This window comes from Dendropsophus ebraccatus, chromosome 1 (genome assembly GCF_027789765.1).
Source record: "Dendropsophus ebraccatus isolate aDenEbr1 chromosome 1, aDenEbr1.pat, whole genome shotgun sequence".
NCBI lineage: Eukaryota > Metazoa > Chordata > Amphibia > Anura > Hylidae > Dendropsophus > Dendropsophus ebraccatus.
In genome coordinates this window covers 87,815,688-87,827,724 of record NC_091454.1, presented here as the reverse complement: position 1 = coordinate 87,827,724, position 12,037 = coordinate 87,815,688, and the positions used below count along the sequence as shown (strand labels likewise).

The window sequence follows — 12,037 nt, the reverse complement described above, 5'->3', positions numbered from 1 at the left end:
TAAAACGTTGTTCTAGCCTTCAATTTTTCATTTTCACAAAGGGATAAAAGGAAAAAAAAGACACAAAATGTGTAGCGCAGTTTCTCTCGAGTACGGAAATATCCCACATGTGGACATAAAGTGCCAAGGGGGCGCAGGATGAGCCTCCAAAGGGAAGGAGCGTTTGGAAGCTGGATTTCACTGGAATGGATTTCAAGGGCCACGTCGCATTTACAGAGCCCTCGTGCTGCCAAAACACTGGAAACCCCCCACAAGTGACCCCATTCTGGAAACTACACCCCTCAAGGAATCTAACAAGGGGTTCAGTGAGCATATGGACCCCACTGGTGACGGGCACAAATGTGGAACAATGTGACGTGAAAATGAAAAATTTCATTTTTTCACGGCACAAATGTGCCCGTCATCAAGGGGTCCATATCCTCACTGCACCCCTTGTTAGATTCCCTGAGGGGTGCAGTTTCCATAGTGGGGTCACTTGTGGGGGGTTTCCATTGTCTTGGCAGCACGAGGGCTCTGTAAATGCGACATGGCGTTCATAATCCATTCTAGCCAAATCCAACCTCCAAAATCCAAATGGCGCTCCTTCCCTTCGGAGGCTTGCCCTGCACCCACATGGCGCTTTATGTCCACATGTGGGGTATTTACGGACTCGGGGGAAATTGCTCTACACATTTTGTGTTTTTTTTTTTCTCTTTTAACCCCTTGTGAAAATGATAAATTCAAGGCTAAACCAACATTATAGTGTAAAAAATTTAATATTTCATTTTCACGCCACATTGTTCCACATTTGTGCCCGTCACCAGTGGGGTCCATATGCTCACTACACCCCTTGTTACATTCCTTGAGGGGTGTAGTTTCCATAATGGGGTCACTTGTGGGGGGTTTCAACTGTCTTGGCAACACAGGGGCCTTTTAAATGCAACATGGCCCCTCGAAATCCAATCCAGCCAAATCCAGCCTCAAAAAACCAAATGGCGCTCCTTCCCTTTGGAGGCTTACCCTGCGCCCGCATGGCGCTTTATGTCCACATGTGGGGTATTTCCGTACTCAGGAGAAATTGCGCTACACATTTAGTGTTTTTTTTTTACCTTTTAGCCCCTTGTGAAAATGAAAAAATCATGACAAGATTAATGATTTAGAGTAAAATTTTTTCAAAAATTACACTAAATGTTGGTCTAGCCTTGATTTTTTTCCATTTCCACAAGGGGTTAAAAAAGAAAATAAACGCAAAACGTGTAGGGTAATTTCCCCTGAGTACGAAAATACCCCACATGTGGACATAATGTGCCTTATGGGCACAGGGCAAGCCACCAAAGGGACAGAGCGCCATTTAGAGGCTGGAATGGAGGATGGAGGCCATGTCGCAATTACAAAGCTCCTGTGCTGCCAGGACAGTAGAAACCCCCGACAAGTGACCCCATTCTGGAAATTACACCCCATAAGGAATCTAACAAGGGGTGCAGTGAGCATATGGACCCCACTGGTGACGGGCACATGTGTAGAACATGTGCCGTGAAAATAAAAAATACCATTTTTTTCATTTTCACGTCCCAAATATGGCCGTCACCAGGGGGGCCATATCCCCGCTGCCCTCCTCGTTAGATTCCTTATGGGGTGTAGTTTACAGAATGGGGTCACTTGTGGGGGGTTTCTACTGTCCGGGCTGCACAGAGGCTTTGTAATTGCATCATGGCATCCTCTAATGGGAATGGCGGCCATACCTACTTAGCTGGGGAAAAGGGATCATTCTAATTTATTTAGGGGTATTAGGCCAATTATTGGTTTATAAGGTTGAAAATGACAGGTGTCCATCAAATTCAACCTGTGTTGATCCAGAGGAAGGCAAAAAACCCTCATAAGGCAGACGATAGTAGCCTCATCACAGGGGAAAAATTCCTTCCCGACTCCATAATGGCGATCAGAATAATCCCTGGATCAACGTGACCCCTGAAATAGGAATAAGGGACAGAATTTAGATAATGTAGAACTCCAAGGACGTGTGGTACGCCTTGGAGCGATCCAGTATGCAGAGGCCGGGGTGATCAGGACAGGCGTCACACTGGAAAATGGCGTCCTTCCTGATCCCCCTGTTACGCCACACTCTGCACTTCTTCTGGGGTCTCCTGTTTTCCAGTGTGGGGGACGTCACCTGGAAAATGTTGTCCTGGTGCGATACGGGGTCCCTCATATTCAGAAGCGCTGGGTCCGCTCCATGGCTGCTAAATATTAGGGCGCTATTACTGCTTCTGATATTTTCGGATAGTGCCGCAAGCTACAGGGCAGCGAGGGACCAGAAGAGGGGGTGCTGTTATAAAAGTTATCCCCATACAGGTGGTAACCTTTATTCAGCAGTAGGAAGATCAGTTCCCGAACGATCTCCCCACTTGTTCAGAGGATGGGGGGGGGGGGCATCTGGGGGCATCTGGGGCTGGATTCGGGTGTCCCTTCCTACATACACTCTAAGGGTACGTGCACACTGCGGAATGGCGAAGGATAACCCTTCGTGCATTCCGCAGTTGGCACCCACCGGCGGACTGATGCGGGCGCGCGTCTCCGTCCGTGTCATAGACTCCATTCTATGCACGGGCGGATTCCGCTCTCTGTCCAACGTATTCATTCTTTGGATGGACGACGGAATCCGCCCATGCATAACATGGAGTCTATGACACGGACGGAGACATGCGCCCGCATCAGTCCGCCGGTGGGTGCCAGCTGCGGAATGCACGAAGGGTTATCCTTCGCCATTCCGCAGTATGCACGTACCCTAAATCTGTAAGTGTACCCAGAGGTACGCTCACAGAGTGTGTAGAATTTTACGCCATACCGTGATCTCTTATTGGGATGGTACTGACGGAAAAGACGTGTCTGGGGGGCAGCGTACGCTACGCTACCCCCAGATACGTCATTTGAGGATGATGAGGATGAATGGAGGAACGAAGGATCCCCCCCATTCATCCTCACTGGCTGTTTCGGTGTCGGAGGCAATAATAACGTATCCCTCTGACGCCGAAAACACCCTGGGGGCCACTTTTATATAGGGATTGGTATATGGGGTATGTAGTGGTGTAGTGTCAAACTTTATTCAATGTAGTGTAGTGTAATGTAGTGTTTTTTACGTGTTTTTTTACAGTAAGTATAAAAAAAAAAACAACGGCAAAAATGGTGTTGCTGATAAATCAGTAGCACTTATCAGCAGACCGTGGCAGTAGGATATAGAAAAAAAACACCCTACGCCAAAAAGGAGGAGTTGCTGATTAGCAGCGCACTTTCGTGCGATGCTGATCAACACTCAGCGGCGATAGGGTGCGGAAAATAGAAAAAAAAAAATTTGAAAAAAAAAAAAAAAAAAAACTTTTATTACATACTGAACATCCCTGTAGCTGCTGATAAGTGTATTACACATATCAGCTGCTAGAGGGCAGCAGAGCGGAAAATCCCGAAGACCCGACGCTGGAGCCGAAAATAGCCGAACGTGACGTCACGGAAGAAGCCGAAGACCCGAACGACAACACGAGGACGCCGCGAACCCGGAAGACGCCGATCAGGACCCCGGGACAGGTGAGTAATGTACGAATACCTGCTCTGGACCCCTCAGCTACGTAGCTGAGGGGTCCAGAGCAGGTATTTATAACTTTTGGGGACTTTGATCGCCGTGAACGGCCGGCCGGTAGCGGCCGGCCGTTCACGGCGATCGGGCTGGTGGCACCTGGCCACCATTACTTTTTACAGTAATGGCGGTCTGTGGCGTCCGGACAGCACCGACCGCCATTTTTTCCGGGTCATCGGGTTACCGATGACCCGGAAATGTTCCGATCGCCGCTATTGGCTGATCTGAACTGATAAGCCAATAGCGGCGATCGTCGGCATGGGGGGGGTTAACAACCCCCCATGCCGACAGGGAGAGATGGCCTGCAGTGTATTTCTGCAGGCCATCTCTCCCGATCGCATGCGGCCGGTCCGCGGCGCCCTCTTAAAGGACCCGCGTACCGGTACGTCATGGGTCCTTAAGTGACAGTGATCCATGACGTGCCGGTACGTCATGGGTCCTTAAGAGGTTAAAGGGACCAATTTCGCTCTTAAAGGGACCAATTTCGCTCTTAAAGGGACCAATTTCGCTCTTAAAGGGACCCATTTAGCTCTTAAAGGGACCCAGGTCGCTCTTAAAAGGACCCATTTTGCTCTTAAAGGGACCCATTTTGCTCTTAAAGGGACCCATTTTGCTCTTAAAGGGACCCATTTCACTCTTAAAGGGACCCAGGTCGCTCTTAAAGGGACCCATTTCGCTCTTAAAGGGACCCATTTAGCTCTTAAAGGGACCCATTTTGCTCTTAAAGGGACCCATTTCACTCTTAAAGGGACCCAGGTCGCTCTTAAAGGGACCCATTTCGCTCTTAAAGGGACCCATTTCACTCTTAAAGGGACCCAGGTGGCTCTTAAAGGGATCCATCTTGCTCTTAAAAGGACCCATTTTGCTCTTAAAGGGACCCATTTTGCTCTTAAAGGGACCCATTTCGCTCTTAAAGGGACCCATTTTGCTCTTAAAGGGATATATTTCGCTCTTAAAGGGACATATTTTGCTCTTAAAGGGACCCAGGTCGCTCTAAAAGGGACCCAGGTCGCTCTAAAAGGGACCCAGGTCGCTCTTAAAGGGACCCAGGTCGCTCTTAAAGGGACCAATTTCACGCTTAAAGGGACCCATTTTGCTCTTAAAGGGACCCAGGTCGCTCTTAAAGGGACGCATTTTATCCTAAAAAGGGATATATTTCGCTCTTAAAGGGATATATTTCGCTCTTAAAGGGACATATTTTGCTCTTAAAGGGACCCAGGTCGCTCTAAAAGGGACCCAGGTCACTCTAAAAGGGACCCAGGATGCTCTAAAAGGGACCCAGGTCGCTCTAAAAGGGACCCAGGTCGCTCTTAAAGGGACCCATTTCGCTCTTAAAGGGACCCATTTCGCTCTTAAAGGGACCCAGGTCGCTCTTAAAGGGACCCATTTCGCTCTTAAAGGGACCCAGGTTGCTCTTAAAGGGACCCATTTCGCTCTTAAAGGGACCCAGGTTGCTCTTAAAAGGACCCATTTTGCTCTTAAAGGGACATATTTCGCTCTTAAAGGGACCAAGGTCGCTCTTAAAGGGACATATTTCGCTTTTAAAGGGACGCAGGTCGCTCTTAAAGGGACCAATTTCACTCTTAAAGGGACCAATTTCACTCTTAAAGGGACCAATTTTGCTCTTAAAGGGACATATTTCGCTCTTAAAGGGACCCAGGTCGCTCTTAAAGGGACATATTTTGCTCTTGAAGGGACTTATTTCGCTCTTAAAAGGACCCAGGTCGCTCTTGAAAGGAACCCAGGTCGCTCTTAAAGGGACCCGGGCCGCTCTTAAAGGGACCCAGATCGCCCTAGCAACATGGGTCCCTTTTAAGAGCAACATGCGTCCCGTCCGTTTAAGAGCAACTTGGGTCCCGTTTCTTTAAGAGCGACTTGGATCCCTTTAAGAGCTACATTGGACTTTTTAAGAGCGACTTGGGTCCCGTCCCTTTAAGAGCGACTTGGGTCCCGCCACTTTAAGAGCGACTTGGGTACCTTTAAGAATGACTTGGGTCCCTTTAAGAGCGACATGGCTCCCGTCCCTTTAAGAGAGACTTGGGTCCCTTTAAGAGCGACTTGCGATCCTTTAAGGGCGACCTGGGTCCCTTTCAAGAGCGATCTGAGTACTTATAATGGTAAAGATCATTGCTCGGTTACCATGACAATCTTACTCATGTCAGTGAGACAAAATCGTTAAGGACCTTCCATATATTACATCTTCTATTGGCCAATAGTGGACATGTGACTGTGGATGGTGTGATACATTGCATGAAGAGACCTTAGAGTTCCTATTGGCTGCTATATTTCAGCTATTTGCATATTGGCTGTTAGCGGTTAGAGTGTGGCCATTATTTGCAATGGGCCATTATTTTCTATGGGAAATTCGGGGTCTTTAAACGTAAATTTCTTAAAAACGACAAATCCGATCGAAACGAAAAATAGATAGCACACCACACACCACCGAGGGCTTCGAAACACAGTTTGAATGGAGTGTGTGCACAAAGCGGTTCGGGCTGTATTACGCGCAGAAAAATGGCTGGAAGAAAAAGAAACGGAAGAAGAATACGGATTACAATATAGTGCTTTTCAAGCACTATAATTACAATGATAGGCAGTTTATATTTACTTTAATCTTACTCACTTGAGGACCATAGGTAACATGTCGGTTTTAACATGGTGTTAAGTGAAATTGGTTCAGTTGCCCCTAGCAACCAGATTCCACTTTCCATTCCGCACAGACTCTTTGGAAAATGAAAGGTGATATCTGATTGGTTGCTAAGGGAAACTGAGCCAGTTTCACTTTACACCATGTTCGATAAATCTCCCCCTTTGTCTCTTTGTGGTTATAACGTTAGTATGCTTTTTCTTATCCAAGTGATTCTTAAATTTTGTCAGTATATTCAGCATTTACCTGTGGAAAACACCAAAATTAGTTTAAAACCTGTAAAAATGAGCATTTTTCTAAATTTGAATATCTCACATTTACAATACAATACTTTTTGCTTGCATCTTTTTGCAGGATTTTGGGTTTATAAATGTAGCCGCAATTTTCCTAGTTTTCTAGAAAATCTCTTGCTTTTTATTTGGTTCAGTTCCGAAGTGGATTTGAAGGAACTTTTATAGAACTCCCCTATGAGTCGCGCCAGAGGGACAACGAGGGGGAGGAGAGGGGTGTGCACTGGATTTATGATTTATGTAGAGGCATTGCGTCTCTACATAAATCTGGGGAGCATCAACACCGTGGGGACATTTTTAAGCCCAGTATTTCTGACAGATTTTTGTAGCCAAAACCAGGAACAGACTATAAAGTGGAACTGGTCATTAAGGAAAGAATGAGATTCCTCTTTTCAAATCCACTCCTGGCTTTGGCTGCAGAGATTTGTCAGATAAATCTGTTGGTGTAATAGGGCCCTTAGACCTCATTCACACGTTCAATAGTTCTTCAGGACAATGTATTACGTCAGCAATCCGTCAGCAACATCAGCAACAAAAACAGTCTGTAGTGTGCCTGTAATCTGTATTTTTTGGCGGATACGCCAAAAAAGGGAAGTTGTTAAATTAAGGTGATCCACATATTTTGTAGCCATTTCTCCCGAACAAATTGTGGATCTGTAAAAATTACAGACACTGCCATAGACTACTACATGTCCAATTTTTTTTGCGACGCAAATTGGGGATTTATAAAACTACGAACATTGTGAATATTATAATAGAAATCAAAAGATGTTAAATTTTGTCCTTAATTGTGGATCCTCAATTATGGATACAGTTATGGAAAGTGTGAATAAGGACTCAAAGTGCTTTATGACCTAGCCACTGGCCTCAGACATGAGGGAAAACCTTGTTTTTAGGGCAGCCGTTTTTTTATGTACCATTTTAAACTTTCAGGGGCCTTGCAAAACAGAAGAAACATCTCTATAAAGGTCCAACTTTGAAATGCAAACTTTTAGGGATTTTATTGAAGTGTCTGGTATGCATTTTGACTCCACAGGGTTTTTTTTGTAGAATCTATTAATATTGTACAGCAGTGAAATTTGGACTGACAATTTGAATGCAGGAGAATAGGCATACCAACATTTGTTACAAAATTTCTCCACAGAGCCATTTACCATTTTTAGTGCAGATTTTTCTGGAATAATTTTCGGGATCCACGTCACATTTCTTGAACCCCTGTGGTGCCAGTACAGCAGAAATCCCATTTTGGAAGCTAAACTTCTCAAGGTAGTCACCTATGGATGCACAGTAAAAATTGCCATTTTTCCCAAGGTATACCATTTCAGTTTCCAATATGCAGTGCCCGGCTTGTGCCGAAGTGAAAAGATGGTTGATTATTAAAAATGCCTTATATGTTGCCCTTAGTCTTTGCCTAGACATATATTAGAGCCTAGGAGTGAAAGAGCCAATAAAAAGCCACTACTTTATTTTTCTCCCCTACCCTAAATCATTTGTAATAGGGGGTTTGTGTGGGATGCTAATGGAAAAACAAATGGAAATGTGTCTGTTAGACTGTTAGATGCTTTGGTTGCACTGACTGCAGCGTCTGAAGGCTACCTGTAAGGATCAGTGTATAACACTGATCCTTACAGTTGCAACTGCAGTCTGGCAACATGTGACAGCTGGCTCCAGCCACAGATGAAACAGGCATTAATTCTGTGTTTTTGCCATCCTATGGATATAACTGTACATCCATTTGCAATACAGGACCCTTCAAATGGACATACAACAACATTAATTTGCGTGAGGAAGTAAATTTTATAACTGTTATAATTAAAGGATTTTTTAATATGTTATTACTTATGGAAAGTAATACAAATTCCTAATGTACATTAATTATGGGAAATGCACATATAGGGCTTTTTCCCTTGATTTAGTAGATCGTGGAGTGTTGAAATTCTCTCAAAATTCGTGACGTCACGAATCAGGTGTAATTCCTATAGAGTGTCCAGCAGGGGGCGCACTATATATATAGAAGTCTATGGACTGTATTGTGTCAATGGGGCTGTATGTAAGTAATGGAGTGTTAGGTTACTGTACACTATGGTTTATTGATTACGTTTATGGAATACTTTGGGGAGCAAGTGTCCTTGCTCCCAAAAGTATTCCATAAACGTGGATGGCACTGAGCAGGGAGGGAGAGAGGTGCCTATGCATCTAACTACCTCCCCCCTCCCTCCCTGCTCGGTGCTGCTGCCAGATATACACTGTACTACTCCTTCTATCATCTGCTCATAGTATAAGCAGATGATGGGGGAGTAGTACCAGGGCCATCACTAGTATTCTGCCGCCGCTGCTGCACAGCCCACATGACCAGCATCCCCCCAAACAGCCCCCCCCCCCCCGCTGCACATCCCCAGCATCCCCCCAACCAGCCCCCCCTGCCGCTGCTGCTGCCGCACATCTCCAGCAATGTTTGTTGCCCGAAAATGAGATCCAAAGAACTTCTTGTGAACGGAGCAGTTCTTGATCTACTTCAAAATGTAGCAGAATACAGTGGCAGCCAAGTTGCATGTTGACATGCAGTTTGTATTTTTATATCTGTAGCATGTGAATTTTTGTTGTGGATGTCAGAATTCACAACCCAAATTGTCTGGTGCCCCCCGCAGCTCCGCGCAGCCCCCCCCCCCCCCACTCACCCTCTCACTGCTGCCTGTAATAGCTGCAGCAGCGAGCGGGGAACGAGGAGCAAACGAGCGCTGGCAGCGCTCATTTGCTCCTCATAGTCGCCCCGTTGAATAGGGGCTTTAGAGGTCAGAACCTTAATAATCATCACGTTAATAATAACAATCCTTTTAGCTGACTGTTAACTTTAACATGGAGGCTGATTTGGATGTACTGGATATATGTACCAAAGTGCACATTAAAACTAAAAAGGTTTCTCACCCTGTTAAACCCTTTTTTGGAAGTGTTACATAACTCTATAAAGGGTGGTCCGACGCAGGGGTTATTTTTTGGGATTGGATTTTGGAATTTGCAGTTGACTGAAGTACAGATATGAGAGGTGGTGTTAAAGAGTACCTGAAATTAATAAAAACTTTTGATATTGACCATCTAGATTGCAGATGAAAGAGCAGGGAGATATAGCTCTGCACACAGACTTCTCCTAGTTCGTTTCCCTAATCTGTCATGGTCTGAACACTCATGGACTGACCCCAACCAATTAAAAACTTTCACATGTCTCTGTGACAGGTAACAGGTATGCATTCCGAGGGGAGACTGGCTACAAATGGTGGACCACAAGTTTCTTTTCTGTGCACAGTTCTTTTTAATATGTTTTTAAGTCATATAGAAGCAGATTTACTATTGTTATTTGTTTTGTTGGTGGTGTGTTTTTTTGTTTTGTTTTCATATGGTAAAATGATGGCACCATTAAAAGTACAGCTAGTCATGGAAAACACAAACCCTCATTTAACTCTGTAGATTAAAATATTAGCTATAGTTTTTAGAAGGCAAAGAGGAAAAACAAAACCACAGGTGTTCTTTGAAGAGGTATTTGCTTTAAAGAAGACCTAAGAGTCTAAAATTGTAGCTGTCAACAAAGGAAGGAAGAACAGGCATATCAGGAGAAAATAGAAAGTTTGCTGAATTGAATATTTTTGGAAATATATTAACTTGACAAGCCCTGCAATTCTAAATAAATTATTTGAGGTTTTAATTCCCCTTTAGGTGTTCCTGTCAGCGGTCTGTTTGTTAATATGTGAAGTTTGTTAATAAGTGTCTAAAGGGCTTTCCTTGGCACGGCAAGAGACCAGAGTTATATCTACCTTCCCTGGTGAATAAGGGATCTATTACACGGAAAGATAATCGGCTGAATCGGCCCTATATGCCCGATTATCGCTGCGTGTAATAAACACAACGATCAGCTGATGGTTGATATAGGTTTGGACCTATAATTGTGGGGTGCCGACCGCACATGGCTATGTGTAATAGCAATGCGCGTCCGGCGGCTGACGATTTCCAAACTCTATACATTTCTTATCCATGCTGCAGGGCTCCTCTTGTGGTCTGCTTCTCCCCGGGTCCCACGCACTGCAGCTTCAGAGCTGACAGGCCACTCAGCCAATCACTGGCTGGGACTGCAGCAACCAGTGATTGGTTGAGCGGCCTGTGAACTCAGGCTGCTCTGGAGCTGCAGTGCGCTGGACCCAGGGAGAAGTAGACCGCAAGAGGAGCCCTGCAGCATGGATAGGTAATGTATAGGGTTTAGGCAAGGTAACGATGTCCATGCAGCCCTTGTCAAACAATTATCGGGCAGTGTAATAGGCCCTGTAAACGAGCAACGATCTAGCAGATCGATGTTCATTTACAGTTATTGGGCCCCCATCGGGCAGGAGATCGGTTCTCTTTAATCATGTATTTATTCATAATGTATATATTTCTTTTATCCTTAAAGAAAGAAGAGGGCAGTGGTGAGAAGCGTCCAAGGGGTCGGCCAAGAAAATGGGTAAGGATTCAATGATGTACAGTGTATCACTAAACATGCATGTTTATGGAAAGGTTGGAAATTGGCTGTCAGCTGAATGAACATTCAGCCAACAATATATAATGTGTAGAGCTGTTTTAAAAATGTCCTCTGGCAGAATAGTTCTTAATTCACACATATTTCTTTTGCCAAAACTGGGAGAGTACACAAAGATGAATGAATAAGGCTGGGTTTACACACAGTTTTTCTCTGTCAATTCCAATCCTGTTTTTTTCCAAAAAATGCTGATATTGGAAAGATGTGCATTTTTCTCTGTTTTGAACTCGCTCCTGGTTTTGGCTAAAAGTACTGATCAAGAATACTTTGTGTGAGCCTAGTTGTAGTCATAGTTCACATTTCTTTACATTATGCATCAGCTTCAGGATTTCTGTTTCTAACTTTTTGTTAAAAAAAGCATTAGGCTAAACTAGATTGTAAAAAAAAAACAAAAAAAAACGAGAATTGGCTTTTGTTTTCCAAAAAGTATCATTACAGTTTTGTGATAAGCAGTCAACATGTAAGCAAACGAAATCAGGCAGACAACAGTAGCCCAAAACAACTGACAATTATTAAATACAATATATAAGGGGTGTACACTTTTATTAAATTTTTAAAAAATACACAAAAACCCCCACATTTATAACACAAGTACACTTCAATCTGTAATTACACCAGTCCACAAATCAGCTCGGTCTACACAGTCCCAGATGGGATATATAAAACCGGTTGTATCTCACCAGTCCGTCGTCCCGTGGTCCTGCTGTTATCTCCTTTGTAGAGCGTGCATCTAATCATCAGGTTGTGACCATCAAGGAATTATTTCTGTCCCTGATCCGCCCTCTTTTATGTGTGCGTGTTGGTCACTACCCCTTTTCTCACAGGGAACTGTCGGGGCACTCGCCCTAAAAAGGGCGACCCCTGCCCTGATCTATCCCTTTGTACAGTCCCTGTTATACCCTGTATTTACTGCCAACGTGTCACGTTTCCTC

General features: G+C 44.5%; 1 protein-coding gene across 3 annotated transcripts in view; it reads left to right on the top strand.

The window, feature by feature from the left end:
- The window catches only part of HMGA2 (high mobility group AT-hook 2), a 162,526-nt gene that overhangs the window by 37,738 nt on the left and 112,751 nt on the right, over positions 1-12,037 (top strand). For all 3 annotated transcript variants that reach the window (XM_069955833.1, XM_069955834.1, XM_069955836.1), the window contains exon 3: positions 10,980-11,030. In XM_069955833.1, coding sequence (XP_069811934.1) covers positions 10,980-11,030 — 51 coding nt within the window. The remainder of the gene's footprint in view (positions 1-10,979; positions 11,031-12,037) is intronic.